At 40.3% G+C, this 20,747-nt stretch overlaps 1 protein-coding gene across 6 annotated transcripts in view; it reads left to right on the forward strand.

The window, feature by feature from the left end:
- LOC106561615 (SH3 and multiple ankyrin repeat domains protein 2) overlaps nt 1–20,747 on the forward strand; it is a 163,025-nt gene that overhangs the window by 73,742 nt on the left and 68,536 nt on the right. For all 6 annotated transcript variants that reach the window (XR_006757097.1, XM_045688461.1, XM_014125735.2 and 3 more), the window contains 2 exons: nt 15,709–15,869; nt 20,597–20,704. Coding sequence is in view for 5 of the 6 variants with exons in the window: in XM_045688461.1 (XP_045544417.1) it covers nt 15,709–15,869; nt 20,597–20,704 (269 nt within the window). In the remaining variant the exon portion in view is untranslated. The remainder of the gene's footprint in view (nt 1–15,708; nt 15,870–20,596; nt 20,705–20,747) is intronic.

A 20,747-nucleotide genomic window follows, 5' to 3' on the forward strand; every position in this document is an offset into this window, starting at 1 on the left:
TATCAGAGCGTGTGTTTTTATAGTGGAGCATGTGTTTTTATAATGGAGCATGTGTTTTTATAGTGGAGCATGTGTTTTAAGTGGAGCAGTGTTTTATAGTGGAGCGTGTGTTTTTATATCAGAGCGTGTGTTTTTATAGTGGAGCATGTGTTTTTATAATGGAGCATGTGTTTTTATAGTGGAGCATGTGTTTTTATAGTGGAGCATGTGTTTTTATATCAGAGCATGTGTTTTTATAGTGGAGCATGTGTTTTTATAGTGGAGCATGTGTTTTTATAGTGGAGCGTGTGTTTTTATATCAGAGCATGTGTTTTTATATCAGAGCGTGTGTTTTTATAGCAGAGCGTGTGTTTTTATATCAGAGCGTGTGTTTTTATAGTGGAGGATGTGTTTTTATAGTGGAGCATGTGTTTTTATAGTGGAGCATGAGTTTTTATAGTGGAGCATGTGTTTTTATATCAGAGCATGTGTTTTTATAGTGGAGCGTGTGTTTTTATATCAGAGCATGTGTTTTTATATCAGAGCATGTGTTTTTATAGTGGAGCATGTGTTTTTATAATGGAGCATGTGTTTTTATAGTGGAGCATGTGTTTTTATAGTGGAGCATGTGTTTTTATAGCGGAGCATGTGTTTTTATATCAGAGCGTGTGTTTTTATAGTGGAGCGTGTGTTTTTATAATGGAGCATGTGTTTTTATAGTGGAGCGTGTGTTTTTATAGTGGAGCATGTGTTTTTATAGTGGAGCATGTTTTTTTATAGTGGAGCATGTGTTTTTATAGTGGAGCATGTGTTTTTATATCAGAGCATGTGTTTTTATAGCGGAGCATGTGTTTTTATATCAGAGCGTGTGTTTTTATATCAGAGCATGTGTTTTTATATCAGAGCATGTGTTTTTATATCAGAGCATGTGTTTTGATATCAGAGCATGTGTTTTTATAGTGGAGCATGTGTTTTTATATCAGAGCATGTGTTTTTATAGTGGAGCGTGTGTTTTTATATCAGAGCGTGTGTTTTTATATCAGAGCGTGTGTTTTTATATCAGAGCGTGTGTTTTTATATCAGAGCATGTGTTTTTATATCAGAGCGTGTGTTTTTATATCAGAGCGTGTGTTTTTATATCAGAGCGTGTTTTTTATATCAGAGCGTGTGTTTTTATATCAGAGCGTGTGTTTTTATATCAGAGCGTGTGTTTTTATATCAGAGCATGTGTTTTTATAGTGGAGCATGTGTTTTTATATCAGAGCATGTGTTTTTATAGTGCAGTATGTGTTTTTATAGCGGAGCGTGTGTTTTTATATCAGAGCGTGTTTTTATATCAGAGCATGTGTTTTTATAGCGGAGCGTGTGTTTTTATATCAGAGCGTGTTTTTTATATCAGAGCGTGTGTTTTTATATCGGAGCGTGTGTTTTTATATCAGAGCATGTGTTTTTATATCAGAGCGTGTGTTTTTATATCAGAGCGTGTTTTTTATATCAGAGCGTGTGTTTTTATAGCGGAGCATGTGTTTTTATATCAGAGCATGTGTTTTTATAGTGGAGCATGTGTTTTTATAGTGGAGCGTGTGTTTTTATATCAGAGCGTGTGTTTTTATATCAGAGCGTGTGTTTTTATATCAGAGCGTGTGTTTTTATAGTGGAGCATGTGTTTTTATAGTGGAGCATGTGTTTTTATATCAGAGCATGTGTTTTTATATCAGAGCGTGTGTTTTTATATCAGAGCGTGTGTTTTTATAGTGGAGCATGTGTTTTTATATCAGAGCATGTGTTTTTATAGTGGAGCATGTGTTTTTATAGTGGAGCGTGTGTTTTTATATCAGAGGCATGTGTTTTTATAGTGGAGCGTGTGTTTTTATATCAGAGCATGTGTTTTTATATCGGAGCGTGTGTTTTTATATCGGAGCATGTGTTTTTATAGCGGAGCGTGTTTTTATAGTGGAGCATGTGTTTTTATAGTGGAGCATGTGTTTTTATAGTGGAGCATGTGTTTTTATATCAGAGCATGTGTTTTTATAGTGGAGCATGTGTTTTTATAGCGGAGCATGTGTTTTTATATCAGAGCATGTGTTTTTATAGTGGAGCATGTGTTTTTATAATGGAGCATGTGTTTTTATAGTGGAGCATGTGTTTTTATAGTGGAGCATGTGTTTTTATAGCGGAGCATGTGTTTTTATAGTGGAGCGTGTGTTTTTATATCAGAGCGTGTGTTTTTATAGTGGAGCATGTGTTTTTATAATGGAGCATGTGTTTTTATAGTGGAGCATGTGTTTTTATAGTGGAGCATGTGTTTTTATATCAGAGCATGTGTTTTTATAGTGGAGCATGTGTTTTTATAGTGGAGCATGTGTTTTTATAGTGGAGCGTGTGTTTTTATATCAGAGCATGTGTTTTTATATCAGAGCGTGTGTTTTTATAGCAGAGCGTGTGTTTTTATATCAGAGCGTGTGTTTTTATAGTGGAGGATGTGTTTTTATAGTGGAGCATGTGTTTTTATAGTGGAGCATGAGTTTTTATAGTGGAGCATGTGTTTTTATATCAGAGCATGTGTTTTTATAGTGGAGCGTGTGTTTTTATATCAGAGCATGTGTTTTTATATCAGAGCATGTGTTTTTATAGTGGAGCATGTGTTTTTATAATGGAGCATGTGTTTTTATAGTGGAGCATGTGTTTTTATAGTGGAGCATGTGTTTTTATAGCGGAGCATGTGTTTTTATATCAGAGCGTGTGTTTTTATAGTGGAGCGTGTGTTTTTATAATGGAGCATGTGTTTTTATAGTGGAGCGTGTGTTTTTATAGTGGAGCATGTGTTTTTATAGTGGAGCATGTTTTTTATAGTGGAGCATGTGTTTTTATAGTGGAGCATGTGTTTTTATATCAGAGCATGTGTTTTTATAGCGGAGCATGTGTTTTTATATCAGAGCGTGTGTTTTTATATCAGAGCATGTGTTTTTATATCAGAGCATGTGTTTTTATATCAGAGCATGTGTTTTGATATCAGAGCATGTGTTTTTATAGTGGAGCATGTGTTTTTATATCAGAGCATGTGTTTTTATAGTGGAGCGTGTGTTTTTATATCAGAGCGTGTGTTTTTATATCAGAGCGTGTGTTTTTATATCAGAGCGTGTGTTTTTATATCAGAGCATGTGTTTTTATATCAGAGCGTGTGTTTTTATATCAGAGCGTGTGTTTTTATATCAGAGCGTGTTTTTTATATCAGAGCGTGTGTTTTATATCAGAGCGTGTGTTTTTATATCGGAGCGTGTGTTTTTATATCAGAGCATGTGTTTTTATAGTGGAGCATGTGTTTTTATATCAGAGCATGTGTTTTTATAGTGCAGTATGTGTTTTTATAGCGGAGCGTGTGTTTTTATATCAGAGCGTGTTTTTATATCAGAGCATGTGTTTTTATAGCGGAGCGTGTGTTTTTATATCAGAGCGTGTTTTTTATATCAGAGCGTGTGTTTTTATATCGGAGCGTGTGTTTTTATATCAGAGCATGTGTTTTTATATCAGAGCGTGTGTTTTTATATCAGAGCGTGTTTTTTATATCAGAGCGTGTGTTTTTATAGCGGAGCATGTGTTTTTATATCAGAGCATGTGTTTTTATAGTGGAGCATGTGTTTTTATAGTGGAGCGTGTGTTTTTATATCAGAGCGTGTGTTTTTATATCAGAGCGTGTGTTTTTATATCAGAGCGTGTGTTTTTATAGTGGAGCATGTGTTTTTATAGTGGAGCATGTGTTTTTATATCAGAGCATGTGTTTTTATATCAGAGCGTGTGTTTTTATATCAGAGCGTGTGTTTTTATAGTGGAGCATGTGTTTTTATATCAGAGCATGTGTTTTTATAGTGGAGCATGTGTTTTTATAGTGGAGCGTGTGTTTTTATATCAGAGCGTGTTTTTTATATCAGAGCGTGTGTTTTTATATCAGAGCATGTGTTTTTATAGTGGAGCGTGTGTTTTTATATCAGAGCATGTGTTTTTATATCAGAGCATGTGTTTTTATAGTGGAGCATGTGTTTTTATAATGGAGCATGTGTTTTTATAGTGGAGCATGTGTTTTTATAGTGGAGCATGAGTTTTTATAGTGGAGCATGTGTTTTTATATCAGAGCATGTGTTTTTATAGTGGAGCGTGTGTTTTTATATCAGAGCATGTGTTTTTATATCAGAGCATGTGTTTTTATAGTGGAGCATGTGTTTTTATAATGGAGCATGTGTTTTTATAGTGGAGCATGTGTTTTTATAGTGGAGCATGTGTTTTTATAGCGGAGCATGTGTTTTTATATCAGAGCGTGTGTTTTTATAGTGGAGCGTGTGTTTTTATAATGGAGCATGTGTTTTTATAGTGGAGCGTGTGTTTTTATAGTGGAGCATGTGTTTTTATAGTGGAGCATGTTTTTTTATAGTGGAGCATGTGTTTTTATAGTGGAGCATGTGTTTTTATATCAGAGCATGTGTTTTTATAGCGGAGCATGTGTTTTTATATCAGAGCGTGTGTTTTTATATCAGAGCATGTGTTTTTATATCAGAGCATGTGTTTTTATATCAGAGCATGTGTTTTGATATCAGAGCATGTGTTTTTATAGTGGAGCATGTGTTTTTATATCAGAGCATGTGTTTTTATAGTGGAGCGTGTGTTTTTATATCAGAGCGTGTGTTTTTATATCAGAGCGTGTGTTTTTATATCAGAGCGTGTGTTTTTATATCAGAGCATGTGTTTTTATATCAGAGCGTGTGTTTTTATATCAGAGCGTGTGTTTTTATATCAGAGCGTGTTTTTTATATCAGAGCGTGTGTTTTTATATCAGAGCGTGTGTTTTTATATCAGAGCGTGTGTTTTTATATCAGAGCATGTGTTTTTATAGTGGAGCATGTGTTTTTATATCAGAGCATGTGTTTTTATAGTGCAGTATGTGTTTTTATAGCGGAGCGTGTGTTTTTATATCAGAGCGTGTTTTTTATATCAGAGCATGTGTTTTTATAGCGGAGCGTGTGTTTTTATATCAGAGCGTGTTTTTTATATCAGAGCGTGTGTTTTTATATCGGAGCGTGTGTTTTTATATCAGAGCATGTGTTTTTATATCAGAGCGTGTGTTTTTATATCAGAGCGTGTTTTTTATATCAGAGCGTGTGTTTTTATAGCGGAGCATGTGTTTTTATATCAGAGCATGTGTTTTTATAGTGGAGCATGTGTTTTTATAGTGGAGCGTGTGTTTTTATATCAGAGCGTGTGTTTTTATATCAGAGCGTGTGTTTTTATATCAGAGCATGTGTTTTTATAGTGGAGCGTGTGTTTTTATATCAGAGCATGTGTTTTTATATCAGAGCATGTGTTTTTATAGTGGAGCATGTGTTTTTATAATGGAGCATGTGTTTTTATAGTGGAGCATGTGTTTTTATAGTGGAGCATGTGTTTTTATAGCGGAGCATGTGTTTTTATATCAGAGCGTGTGTTTTTATAGTGGAGCGTGTGTTTTTATAATGGAGCATGTGTTTTTATAGTGGAGCGTGTGTTTTTATAGTGGAGCATGTGTTTTTATAGTGGAGCATGTTTTTTATAGTGGAGCATGTGTTTTTATAGTGGAGCATGTGTTTTTATATCAGAGCATGTGTTTTTATAGCGGAGCATGTGTTTTTATATCAGAGCGTGTGTTTTTATATCAGAGCGTGTGTTTTTATATCAGAGCATGTGTTTTTATATCAGAGCATGTGTTTTGATATCAGAGCATGTGTTTTTATAGTGGAGCATGTGTTTTTATATCAGAGCATGTGTTTTTATAGTGGAGCGTGTGTTTTTATATCAGAGCGTGTGTTTTTATATCAGAGCGTGTGTTTTTATATCAGAGCGTGTGTTTTTATATCAGAGCATGTGTTTTTATATCAGAGCGTGTGTTTTTATATCAGAGCGTGTTTTTTATATCAGAGCGTGTGTTTTTATATCAGAGCGTGTGTTTTTATATCAGAGCGTGTGTTTTTATATCAGAGCATGTGTTTTTATAGTGGAGCATGTGTTTTTATATCAGAGCATGTGTTTTTATAGTGCAGTATGTGTTTTTATAGCGGAGCGTGTGTTTTTATATCAGAGCGTGTTTTTTATATCAGAGCATGTGTTTTTATAGCGGAGCGTGTGTTTTTATATCAGAGCGTGTTTTTTATATCAGAGCATGTGTTTTTATATCAGAGCGTGTGTTTTTATATCAGAGCGTGTTTTTTATATCAGAGCGTGTGTTTTTATAGCGGAGCATGTGTTTTTATATCAGAGCATGTGTTTTTATAGTGGAGCATGTGTTTTTATAGTGGAGCGTGTGTTTTTATATCAGAGCGTGTGTTTTTATATCAGAGCGTGTGTTTTTATATCAGAGCGTGTGTTTTTATAGTGGAGCATGTGTTTTTATAGTGGAGCATGTGTTTTTATATCAGAGCATGTGTTTTTATATCAGAGCGTGTGTTTTTATATCAGAGCGTGTGTTTTTATAGTGGAGCATGTGTTTTTATATCAGAGCATGTGTTTTTATAGTGGAGCATGTGTTTTTATAGTGGAGCGTGTGTTTTTATATCAGAGCGTGTTTTTTATATCAGAGCGTGTGTTTTTATATCAGAGCATGTGTTTTTATAGCGGAGCGTGTGTTTTTATATCAGAGCGTGTGTTTTTATAGTGGAGCATGTGTTTTTATATCAGAGCGTGTGTTTTTATAGTGGAGCATGTGTTTTTATAATGGAGCATGTGTTTTTATAGTGGAGCATGTGTTTTTATATCAGAGCGTGTGTTTTTATAGTGGAGCGTGTGTTTTTATATCAGAGCGTGTGTTTTTATATCAGAGCATGTGTTTTTATAGTGGAGCATGTGTTTTTATATCAGAGCATGTGTTTTTATAGCGGAGCGTGTGTTTTTATATCAGAGCGTGTTTTTTTATATCAGAGCATGTGTTTTTATAGTGGAGCATGTGTTTTTATATCAGAGCATGTGTTTTTATATCAGAGCGTGTGTTTTTATATCAGAGCATGTGTTTTTATATCAGAGCGTGTGTAGAGCTGTGGTTTTATATCAGAGCATGTGTTTTTATATCAGAGAGTGTATTTTTATATCAGAGCGTGTGTTTTTATATCAGAGCGTGTGTTTTTATATCAGAGCTTGTGTTTTTATATCAGAGCGTGTGTTTTTATATCAGAGCATGTGTTTTTATATCAGAGCATGTGTTTTTATATCAGAGAGTGTATTTTTATATCAGAGCGTGTGTTTTTATAGTGGAGAATGTAACGGCTGTCGTCGGGTAGAGAGGACCAAGGCGCAGCGGGTTGCTTGCTCATCATATAGATTTATTAAATAAATGTGAACACGAGAAAAACAATAAACAAAAGAACTACAGACGACAGTTTCACAGGCTATACTTACTACAGCAGTGCTAAAGACAACTACCCCCATTAACAAACAAAACACATCCCTATATATGGGACTCTCAATCAAAGGCAACTACAAACACCTGCCTTCAATGGAGAGTCCAACACCAATTACCTACATAGAAAATACTAGAAAGAACAAAAAATACAAAAACATAGAACATAACCCAAAACCCGGAAATAATAAATCAAACACCCTTCTAAACAAACCACCACCCCGAACCACATAAAACAAATACCCTCTGCCACGTCCTGACCAAACTACAATAACAAATAACCCCTATACTGGTCAGGACGTGACAGAGCATGTGTTTTTATATCAGAGCATGTGTTTTTATATCAGAGTGTGCGTTTTTATATCAGAGCATGTGTTTTTATATCAGAGCATGTGTTTTTATATCAGAGCATGTGTTTTTATATCAGAGCATGTGTTTTAATAGTGGAGCATGTGTTTTTATATCAGAGCATGTGTTTTTATAGCGGAGCATGTGTTTTTATAGCAGAGCGTGTGTTTTTATCAGAGCATGTGTTTTAATATCAGAGCGTGTGTTTTTATATCGGAGCATGTGTTTTTATATCGGAGTATGTGTTTTTATATCGGAGCATGTGTTTTTATAGTGGAGCGTGTGTTTTTATAGTGGAGCGTGTGTTTTTATATCAGAGCATGTGTTTTTATATCAGAGCGTGTGTTTTTATAGTGGAGCGTGTGTTTTTATAGTGGAGCGTGTGTTTTTATAGTGGAGCGTGTGTTTTTATATCGGAGCGTGTGTTTTTATATCAGAGCGTGTGTTTTTATATCAGAGCGTGTGTTTTTATATCAGAGCGTGTGTTTTTATATCAGAGCGTGTGTTTTTATATCAGAGCGTGTTTTTTATATCAGAGTGTGTGTTTTTATATCAGAGCGTGTTTTTTATATCAGAGCGTGTGTTTTTATAGCGGAGCATGTGTTTTTATATCAGAGCATGTGTTTTTATAGTGGAGCATGTGTTTTTATAGTGGAGCGTGTGTTTTTATATCAGAGCGTGTGTTTTTATATCAGAGCGTGTGTTTTTATATCAGAGCGTGTGTTTTTATAGTGGAGCATGTGTTTTTATAGTGGAGCATGTGTTTTTATATCAGAGCATGTGTTTTTATATCAGAGCGTGTGTTTTTATATCAGAGCGTGTGTTTTTATAGTGGAGCATGTGTTTTTATATCAGAGCATGTGTTTTTATAGTGGAGCATGTGTTTTTATAGTGGAGCGTGTGTTTTTATATCAGAGCGTGTTTTTTATATCAGAGCGTGTGTTTTTATATCAGAGCATGTGTTTTTATAGCGGAGCGTGTGTTTTTATATCAGAGCGTGTGTTTTTATAGTGGAGCATGTGTTTTTATATCAGAGCGTGTGTTTTTATAGTGGAGCATGTGTTTTTATAATGGAGCATGTGTTTTTATAGTGGAGCGTGTGTTTTTATATCAGAGCGTGTGTTTTTATAGTGGAGCGTGTGTTTTTATATCAGAGCGTGTGTTTTTATATCAGAGCATGTGTTTTTATATCAGAGCATGTGTTTTTATATCAGAGCATGTGTTTTTATAGCGGAGCGTGTGTTTTTATATCAGAGCGTGTTTTTTTATATCAGAGCATGTGTTTTTATAGTGGAGCATGTGTTTTTATATCAGAGCATGTGTTTTTATAGCGGAGCGTGTGTTTTTATATCAGAGCGTGTTTTTTTATATCAGAGCATGTGTTTTTATAGTGGAGCATGTGTTTTTATATCAGAGCATGTGTTTTTATATCAGAGCGTGTGTTTTTATATCAGAGCATGTGTTTTTATATCAGAGCGTGTGTAGAGCTGTGGTTTTATATCAGAGCATGTGTTTTTATATCAGAGAGTGTATTTTTATATCAGAGCGTGTGTTTTTATATCAGAGCGTGTGTTTTTATATCAGAGCTTGTGTTTTTATATCAGAGCGTGTGTTTTTATATCAGAGCGTGTGTTTTTATATCAGAGCATGTGTTTTTATATCAGAGCATGTGTTTTTATATCAGAGAGTGTATTTTTATATCAGAGCGTGTGTTTTTATAGTGGAGAATGTAACGGCTGTCGTCGGGTAGAGAGGACCAAGGCGCAGCGGGTTGCGTGCTCATCATATAGATTTATTAAATAAATGTGAACACGAGAAAAACAATAAACAAAAGAACTACAGACGACAGTTTCACAGGCTATACTTACTACAGCAGTGCTAAAGACAACTACCCCCATTAACAAACAAAACACATCCCTATATATGGGACTCTCAATCAAAGGCAACTACAAACACCTGCCTTCAATGGAGAGTCCAACACCAATTACCTACATAGAAAATACTAGAAAGAACAAAAAATACAAAAACATAGAACATAACCCAAAACCCGGAAATAATAAATCAAACACCCTTCTAAACAAACCACCACCCCGAACCACATAAAACAAATACCCTCTGCCACGTCCTGACCAAACTACAATAACAAATAACCCCTATACTGGTCAGGACGTGACAGAGCATGTGTTTTTATATCAGAGCATGTGTTTTTATATCAGAGTGTGCGTTTTTATATCAGAGCATGTGTTTTTATATCAGAGCATGTGTTTTTATATCAGAGCATGTGTTTTTATATCAGAGCATGTGTTTTAATAGTGGAGCATGTGTTTTTATATCAGAGCATGTGTTTTTATAGCGGAGCATGTGTTTTTATAGCAGAGCGTGTGTTTTTATCAGAGCATGTGTTTTAATATCAGAGCGTGTGTTTTTATATCGGAGCATGTGTTTTTATATCGGAGTATGTGTTTTTATATCGGAGCATGTGTTTTTATAGTGGAGCGTGTGTTTTTATAGTGGAGCGTGTGTTTTTATATCAGAGCATGTGTTTTTATATCAGAGCGTGTGTTTTTATAGTGGAGCGTGTGTTTTTATATCGGAGCGTGTGTTTTTATATCAGAGCGTGTGTTTTTATATCAGAGCGTGTGTTTTTATATCAGAGCGTGTGTTTTTATATCAGAGCGTGTGTTTTTATAGTGGAGCGTGTGTTTTTATAGTGGAGCGTGTGTTTTTATAGTGGAGCGTGTGTTTTTATATCAGAGCGTGTGTTTTTATATCAGAGCGTGTGTTTTTATACCAGAGCGTGTGTTTTTATACCAGAGCGTGTGTTTTTATACCAGAGCGTGTGTTTTTATACCAGAGCATGTGTTTTTATATCAGAGCGTGTGTTTTTATATCAGAGCGTGTGTTTTTTTACCAGAGCGTGTGTTTTTATACCAGAGCGTGTGTTTTTATACCAGAGTGCCACGTCCTGACCAGCAGAGGGAGTAGTTGTTTAGTATTTGGTCAGGACGTGGCAGAAGTTGTGTTGTATGTAGTTTCTAGTTGTTCTGTTTCTGTGTTAGTGTTACGAATCCCTTTGGCCCTGCAGTCTAGGGGAGATGGAACTAAGACCCGTAACATAAATCATGAAAATTATAATAGTGAAAAGTAACAGTGAGAACAAAAACCATAGACAACTGAAATCTACCGTCAAACACTAAAGGTTTGTTTAAACACATGGTAAGGGGGGGTGTGAGAAAAGGGGCTGAGCGGGACCCAAGCAAAGAAACAATAATCCAAAACCACCCCTAAACTAGACTAGCCTATTTCAACAACAGCTAGCTAACTAACCAAAAATACAGGGGGTGGTCCGCCCAGTTCTAACTAGTGTATTTAGACACTGTTTTCCTACTGGTACTGTAGGCCCATGGGCGACTGGTCTTGGTACCCCCTTTTCCCACCAAACAAACAAGTCAAACAAAACAATACTCACAGGTACCGGACAAATGGGACATGTGGGGTGTAAGAAAAACAAAAGAGATGGGTGAGAGAGAGAGCATACAAAGAGAGATTGAGAGAATGACACAACGATTGATCTCACAGAGAGAGATTGAACACAGAGTGATAATGAGCTAGAGAGAGAGCAACTGACTGGGGTTTTTAAACCAAGGGAAAGGGGCTGTGATTGGGTGAGAAAGGGGAGCAGGTATCTTCTGATTGGGGACTGGTTGATGACTGATCAGGGAGTGATGATTGTCACCTGTGAGGGGAGAAGGAGAGAAAAGAAACACACATACAGGATACCTGTATCCGTAACAGTTAGTCTGTGTGACTCCCGATCAGGAACAGCTGGATATCGTTGTTCCTGATTGGGAGTCATATATTAGGTGTGTGTTTTTCTCTTGGGGTTGTGGGTTGTTTATTTCGCACTGCTGTAAGTATTTGTATAGCCTGTGAAACTGTCACGCTGTCATTTCGTGATTATTGTTTTCCGTGTACATCATAGTTAATAAAAATGATGTTGAGCACGCAATCCGCTGCGTATTGGTCCACATTTTCTGACAGTGATTTTGAGATATCTTCAGATGAAGGAGAAGATTATGACACAGAGCATGTGTTTTTATATCAGAGCGTGTGTTTTTATATCAGAGCGTGTGTTTTTATATCGGAGCGTGTGTTTTTATATCGGAGCGTGTGTTTTTATATCGGAGCGTGTGTTTTTATATCAGAGCGTGTGTTTTTATATCAGAGCGTGTGTTTTTATAGCGGAGCGTGTGTTTTTATAGCGGAGCGTGTGTTTTTATATCAGAGCGTGTGTTTTTATAGTGCAGCATGTGTTTTTATAGCGGAGCATGGGAAAAATATAACACTTATTTCACTACACCCATCAACCACTGTTTGTGGAGCATACTTTCGTTGCCCGACAGGTGATAGTCCGCCCAGACTCTGTATGCCATGGGCTCTCCGACCTTGGTCCTGCACCTACCCAGAAGTTCATTTGGAAAACCAAGGGAAATCTGTTCGGTAACATCGAAACTAACATGTTTTCACAACAAAACATATTTCCCTTAACTGTTGACAGCCAGTCTGTGCGCATGAGAAATGAATAAAGGAGAGAGATGAGGAGATGGAAACGCTTGGTGGTCAGATATTATGTAAATTATAGCTAAAGGTAATGTCACCCAATGAATTATCAGAAAATATAAAACATTCCCTATTATTAGGCTATTCAAAATCAAATACAAATTCACCTATTGTAGGCTAACTGTAAGACGCCCTGCACAATCAATGAACCAACAGCATCGCCTAGGGCTATACGTTCTCTCCCAGACTCATGGATACACATTTGGGAGCGTAGCATAAGGTAACCTGTCCATCCAGTATGCACAATAATACAATCCACACTCAAAGGCTAGAACATGTATGTACCGAAAACATTATTATTTTTTTTTTAATGTTTTTCTGCCATGCACTATAGGCTATGTATTGTATGAAGGAGCAATCATAATTGTTATTCAGGTTGCTTTTTTATATGTGTATGCATGTTTTGAATGAATCATCACCTTAGAAAGCATTGTCCATTTTGTTGTGTTAGACTTTGAAACAACATCCACAACAACCATGTTTTACACTGTTTCAACCTGCTGTTGAACTGTTTTAATGATCAGTGTTTGATGTGATTTTCAATTTCATTTGCATTGATGTCCAAGTGGTTAGAGGAACAAGAGTCCTGAGTACCAAACCATTAAGACCTGGTGGAGGGACCATAGAGCCCTGAATACCAGGCCATTAGAACTTGATGGAGGGACTATAGAGCCCTGAGTACCAGGCCATCAGGACCTGACGGCAGGACAATAGAGCCCTGAGTACCATAGATCCCTGAATACCAGGCCATCAGGACCTGACGGCAGGACCATAGAGCCCTGAGTACCATAGAGCCCTGAATACCAGGCCATCAGGACCTGACGGCAGGACCATAGAGCCCTGAATACCAGGCCATCAGGACCTGATGGTATTGCCCAATTTGCTAACTATACCCTGATGAAGACAGCTTGTCTGTCAAAACCTTCCCTGTATTCCCTGTAGCCTTCCCTGTAGCTCAGTTGGTAGAGCATGGTGTTTGCAACGCATGGTGTTTGCAATGCCAGGGTTGTGGGTTCGATTCCCACGGGGGGCCATGTATGAAATGTATGCATTCACTACTGTAAGTCGCTCTGGATAAGAGTGTCTGCTAAATGACTAAAATGTAAAACGTTGAACATAATAGTGTGCTGTTTTTCTTTATTTTTTTTAAGTGTTCCACTCCGCTAGCCAGCGCCTCGCCTAAATAGGTGTGCGTTTCTTTCGCCTTTTGCAAATTGGGCACTACCAAAGCATGTGCATAAAAGGAGATTACCGTGACTCAACAGTCACGTGGAATTTGACTTGCTGCCATGACCTAGTCACAGTCACACTGTGGACCTGGGCTGGGGGAGGAGGCTCGGTGCTCATCCCTGGGCCGATCACAGGAAGTGAACTCACCAGGTTGTCACTGCGCTGCTGCTGCCTTGGTTGTGTGAGAGATGTGTACAGTACACCATCGCCACCATCTCTGAGTACCCCATGTCATCTGTGGAGCTTCAAAATGTGTTATTGTCGGTATAAACCTTGTTCTATTACACTGTGTCCCTCAGAGTGACATTGAAGGAATTTCAAGTCTAAACACTCTAAGTCCACACATTATGCTTCTGTGAAAAATAGTCTTGCTGTTACGAATCCCTTTGGCCCTGCAGTCTAGGGAGGATGGAAACGAGACCCGTAACATAACTCATGCAAATTATAATAGTGAAAAGGAACCATGAGAACAAAAACCACAGACAACTTAAATCTACCGTCAAACTCTCAGGGTTTATTTTTAAACACAAGGTAAAGGGGGGTGGGAAAAGGGGCTGAGTTGGACCCAAGGAAAGATACAATAATCCCAAAACACCCCTAAACTAGACTAGCCTACTTCAATACAGCTAAGTAACTAACCAAAAATACAGGGGGTGGTCCGCCCAGTTCTAACTAGTGTATTTAGACACTGTTTTCCTACTGGTAGTGTAGGCCCATGGGCGACTGGTCTCGGTACCCCCTTTTCCCACCATCAAACAAACAGTCAACACTTTAACAAAACAACACTCATAGGTACCAGACAAATGTGACATGTAGGAGAAAAAAACAAAAGACAGATCTCCAAAGAGAGAGAGAGCAATTGAATGACAGAGAGATTGAGCTTCTGACTGGGTTTTTAAACCTAGGGAAAGGGGCTGTGATTGGTTAATGGAAACAGGAGGAGGTGTGTCTTCAGATTGATGACTGATTGGGGAATGATGATTGCCACCTGTGAGGGGAGAAGGAGAGAAAATAAATATACACACAGGATACACACTACGGATACCTGTATCTGTAACACTTGCTTTGCAGGGCTCTTGTGCAAAATAGACAAGATAATCGTAAATTGGGGCCCTTAACTTCTCATTGTAGTGCAGAAGCCATTCTAATGATTCCATCTACACCCTCTTCCCCTGTATCATGTCTCTCTATAAATCAGAGAGAGGTAAAGAGCTGTGTAGATAATTAGTTTCCCTGTTGTTGTGTTGTAGAACAGATAATGTGTGTAGAGAGTAGGTCTGGACCACAGCCAGGGCCGGCAATAAAGCCCCTGTGGAGGGACACACCGTGTAGCTACTTCGCACAACCATTGGACAGAGAGAGTTCACTGCTTTAATTAGCTAGAAGGAGCATGTGTGTTGTACCAACAGAGGAGCGATTTGTCACTGCCTCAGGCTTCACTATAAAGGATTGTACCCTTATACCAGTGGACCCTCATAGTAATTGAACTGTCCAAGCACTTTCCAATAACGTGATGAGTTGTGCTGGTGTTCTGGATTTAGAAACATTTATGCAGTATTGGTCAATGTTTTTTAGTAAATATGTATTTGTTCCTGTGTCCCAATTGCTACATATTTCACTTGTCCATGCTATTGGATGTCAGACTTTTGAGTGTGAAATGGAACATATAAACTTTGTTTTGAAGATCAGCACAGGTTTGATCATACTCATTATTATGGATGTGTCCAGTTCCAGATATGACCTCATATTGTAGACCGGCAGTTTTACAGCAGTCCAGCAGAGGGGGCCAGTGGCGCATGCCTCTGCTACTGTGGTGTGTTGCTCACTGAGTACAGTACATACCCATATCATAACCATACCATTTAGATGTTATCTGAAAAGATGTTTGTTCCATATCTCTTCCCTGTTTGTCCTGCATATCCCCTCTAAACACACAGTACAATGTTTCAGGGAGTCACATGCTGCAAAAGTGTGCCTTATGCCAAAAGACTGTGCTCCTTTTAACGGACCAGAGTATGTGACCACAGGAAGTCATCAGTCTATTTTTGTGACTATAGACTAACCTTCATCTTACACCACTCTCTGTTCCTCTCCTCTCCTCTCCTCTGTCCCTCCAGCCCACACAGGGGTCGGGAAGAGTTCACTGGTGGCACAGACCGCCAGGGGCCCCATTGTAAGCTGTACAGTGCTGTGGCAGGGAAGCACTTTGTGGTGACTAAGTCCTACCAGCCACAGGCCGAAGGGGAGATCACCCTGTACCAGAACGACAGGGTCAAAGGTGAACATCCCGCCCACTGCTCATTGTTTTTTTCCAGAGGGAAGCAGTGCTTGAATTGGGTCACATGTTCTACTGCTTAAGTACTCGCCCCTCTATATTTGCTCTGAAATATGAACATCGTTACTCATTGCGTATTTATTCCTCATGTTATTATCTTTCTATTCTTTTTCTCTCTGCATTGTTGGGAAGGGCCCGTAAGTAAGCATTTCACTGTTAGTCTACACCTGCCAGAGTAAGGCCCAAAAAATTGTCAAAGACTCCAGGCACCCAAGTCATAGACTGTTCTCTCTGCTATCGCATGGCAAGCGGTACCGGAGTGCCAAGTCTAGGTCCAAAAGGCTCCTTAACAGCTTCTATCCCCAAGACATAAGACTGCTGAACAATTAATCAAATGGCCACCCGGAGTATATTTATATTTATATTTTTACACTGCTGCTACTCTCTGTTTCTTATCTATGCATAATAACTTTACCCCTACCTACATGTACAAATTACCTTGACTATATTGTACCCCCGCAAATAGACTCGGAACCCCCTGTAAATAGCCTCATTATTATTATTTTATTGTGTTACTTTTATTTTATTTTTTACTTTAGTTTATTTAGTAAATCATTTTCTGAACTCTATTTCTTAAACTGCATTGTTGGTTAGGGGCTCGTAAGTAAGCATTTCACGGTAAGGTTGTATTCGGCACATGTGACAAATACAATTTGATTTGATTTGGTTATTTATGAAGCAAGTAACAAATAACATTTTATTTTATTTGATCTTGACATTTAAATGAGCCTTTTTAATTCCACTCCAAGCTCTGGAGGGAAGAGATATTAGAGGGAACAGTCTTTGTAGCCACTCAGAGGGATGTTGGAGGGAAGAGATATTAGAGGGAACAGTCTTTGTAGCCACTCAGAGGGATGTTGGAGGGAAGAGATATTAGAGGGAACAGTCTTTGTAGCCACTCAGAGGGATGTTGGAGGGAAGAGATATTAGAGGGAACAGTCTTTGTAGCCACTCAGAGGGATGTTGGAGGGAAGAGATATTAGAGGGAACAGTCTTTGTAGCCACTCAGAGGGATGTTGGAGGGAAGAGATATTAGAGGGAACAGTCTTTGTAGCCACTCAGAGGGATGTTGTTCAGAAGTGAAGCATTCATCTCCTAGGACATTATGTGTTTTCCTAATGAGTGAGCTGTAATAAGCAACATTTGTCTACAAACGACTGCAGTGCAGTTTATTTACTCTTGGTTATTTCTCTCTTCAGTAGTAGCTATATTTCTTAGGAAAAATTACTATATATTTTACACATGTGTTTTCCTCAGTACTTTCAGTTTTAAAATGAAATTGGGCCTTTTCTATGGTTACATAATATTTATATTTTAGTCATTTAGCAGACGCTCTTATCCAGAGCGACTTACAGTAGGGAATGCATACATTTCATGAAAAAATGTTTTCCCGTACTGGTCCCCCGTGGGAATCAAACCCACAACCCTGGCGTTGCAAACACCATGCAAACACCATGCTCTACCAACTGAGCCACATGATTGACCTATCTAGCTCTTATGTTGTGTAAGCTGGAGTGGAGCTGAAGAGACCACAGTACTGGAGTTGAGCTGAAGAGACCACAGTACTGGAGTGGAGCTGAAGAGACCACAGTACTGGAGTGGAGCTGAAGAGACCACAGTACTGGAGTGGAGCTGAAGAGACCACACTACTGGAGTGGAGCTGAAGAGACCACAGTACTGGAGTGGAGCTGAAGAGACCACACTACTGGAGTGGAGCTGAAGAGACCACAGCCACTACTGGAGTGGAGCTGAAGAGACCACAGCCACTACTGGAGTGGAGCTAAAGAGACCACAGCCACTACTGAAGTGGAGCTAAAGAGACCACAGACACTACTGGAGTGGAGCTAAAGAGACCACACTACTGGAGTGGAGCTGAAGAGACCACAGACACTACTGGAGTGGAGCTGAAGAGACCACAGACACTACTGGAGTGGAGCTGAAGAGACCACAGACACTACTGGAGTGGAGCTGAAGAGACCACAGTACTGGAGTGGAGCTGAAGAGACCACAGTACTGGAGTGGAGCTGAAGAGACCACAGTACTGGAGTGGAGCTGAAGAGACCACAGTACTGGAGTGGAGCTGAAGAGACCACAGTACTGGAGTGGACCTGAAGAGACCACACTACTGGAGTGGAGCTGAAGAGACCACAGTACTGGAGTGGAGCTGAAGAGACCACACTACTGGAGTGGAGCTGAAGAGACCACAGCCACTACTGGAGTGGAGCTGAAGAGACCACAGCCACTACTGGAGTGGAGCTAAAGAGACCACAGCCACTACTGGAGTGGAGCTGAAGAGACCACACTACTGGAGTGGAGCTGAAGAGACCACAGACACTACTGGAGTGGAGCTGAAGAGACCACAGACACTACTGGAGTGGAGCTGAAGAGACCACAGCCACTACTGGAGTGGAGCTGAAGAGACCACAGCCACTACTGGAGTGGAGCTGAAGAGACCACAGCCACTACTGAAGTGGAGCTAAAGAGACCACAGCCACTACTGAAGTGGAGCTAAAGATACCACAGTACTGGAGTGGAGCTGAAGAGACCACAGCCACTACTGGAGTGGAGCTGAAGAGACCACAGCCACTACTGGAGTGGAGCTGAAGAGACCACAGACACTACTGGAGTGGAGCTGAAGAGACCACAGACACTACTGGAGTGGAGCTGAAGAGACCACAGACACTACTGGAGTGGAGCTGAAGAGACCACAGTACTGGAGTGGAGCTGAAGAGACCACAGCCACTACTGGAGTGGAGCTGAAGAGACCACAGACACTACTGGAGTGGAGCTGAAGAGACCACAGTACTGGAGTGGAGCTGAAGAGACCACAGCCACTACTGGAGTGGAGCTGAAGAGACCACAGACACTACTGGAGTGGAGCTAAAGAGACCACAGTACTGGAGTGGAGCTGAAGAGACCACAGCCACTACTGGAGTGGAGCTGAAGAGACCACAGCCACTACTGGAGTGGAGCTGAAGAGACCACAGCCACTACTGGAGTGGAGCTGAAGAGACCACAGTACTGGAGTGGAGCTGAAGAGACCACAGCCACTACTGGAGTGGAGCTGAAGAGACCACAGCCACTACTGGAGTGGAGCTGAAAAGACCACAGTACTGGAGTGGAGCTGAATAGACCACAGCCACTACTGGAGTGGAGCTAAAGATACCACAGTACTGGAGTGGAGCTGAAGAGACCACAGCCACTACTGGAGTGGAGCTGAAGAGACCACAGACACTACTGGAGTGGAGCTGAAGAGACCACAGACACTACTGGAGTGGAGCTAAAGAGACCACAGTACTGGAGTGGAGCTGAAGAGACCACAGCCACTACTGGAGTGGAGCTGAAGAGACCACAGACACTACTGAAGTGGAGCTGAAGAGACCACAGTACTGGAGTGGAGCTGAAGAGACCACAGCCACTACTGGAGTGGAGCTGAAGAGACCACAGCCACTACTGGAGTGGAGCTGAAGAGACCACAGCCACTACTGGAATGGAGCTGAAGAGACCACAGTACTGGAGTGGAGCTGAAGATACCACAGACGCTACTGTAGTGGAGCTGAAGAGACCACAGTACTGGAGTGGAGCTGAATAGACCACAGTACTGGAGTGGAGCTGAAGAGACCACAGTACTGGAGTGGAGCTGAAGAGACCACAGTACTGGAGTGGAGCTGAATAGACCACAGTACTGGAGTGGAGCTGAAGAGACCACAGACACTACTGGAGTGGAGCTGAAGAGACCACAGACACTACTGGAGTGGAGCTAAAGAGACCACAGTACTGGAGTGGAGCTAAAGATACCACAGTACTGGAGTGGAGCTGAAGAGACCACAGCCACTACTGGAGTGGAGCTGAAGAGACCACAGCCACTACTGGAGTGGAGCTGAAGAGACCACAGCCACTACTGGAATGGAGCTGAAGAGACCACAGTACTGTAGTGGAACTGAAGAGACCACAGTACTGGAGTGGAGCTGAATAGACCACAGTACTGGAGTGGAGCTGAAGAGACCACAGTACTGGAGTGGAGCTGAAGAGACCACAGTACTGGAGTGGAGCTGAATAGACCACAGTACTGGAGTGGAGCTGAATAGACCACAGTACTGGAGTGGAGCTGACGAGACCACAGTACTGGAGTGGAGCTGAAGAGACCTTCACGGGCACAGTACTGGAGTGGAGCTGAAGAGACCACAGTACTGGAGTAGAGCAGAAGAGACCACAGTACTGGAGTGGAGCTGAAGAGACCAAGGGCACGGTACTGGAGTAGAGCTGAAGAGACCACAGTACTGGAGTAGAGCAGAAGAGACCACAGTACTGGAGTGGAGCTGAAGAGACCAAGGGCACGGTACTGGAGTAGAGCTGAAGAGACCACAGTACTGGAGTAGAGCAGAAGAGACCACAGTACTGGAGTGGAACTAGGTTTTTTTTAGGTTCATAATGATTTATGCAGTCAGTCTGCATGGAAAAGTACAGGAGTAATTATTCCCTTACATACTACTGTCTCTCTTTGTCTTACACTGTGTATTTTTCTCCTTCTCTCTCTCCCCTATCTCTCTCTCTCTCTCTCTCTCTCTCTCTCTCTCTCTCTCTCTCTCTCTCTCTCCCCCTCTGTCTCTCTCTCCCCCCTCTGTCTCTCCTTCCCTCCTCCCTCTCTCTCTCTCTCTCCCTCCTCTCAGTGCTCTCCATAGGTGAGGGTGGTTTCTGGGAGGGCAGTGCCAGGGGTAAAGTGGGATGGTTCCCAGCAGAGTGTGTGGAGGAGACCCCTAACCAAGAGGAAAGACCATGTAAGTTCTGAGAGAGAGAGACAGAGAGATAGAGAAATCTTGT

The sequence above is a fragment of the Salmo salar genome, chromosome ssa10 (assembly GCF_905237065.1).
Source record: "Salmo salar chromosome ssa10, Ssal_v3.1, whole genome shotgun sequence".
Lineage (NCBI taxonomy): Eukaryota > Metazoa > Chordata > Actinopteri > Salmoniformes > Salmonidae > Salmo > Salmo salar.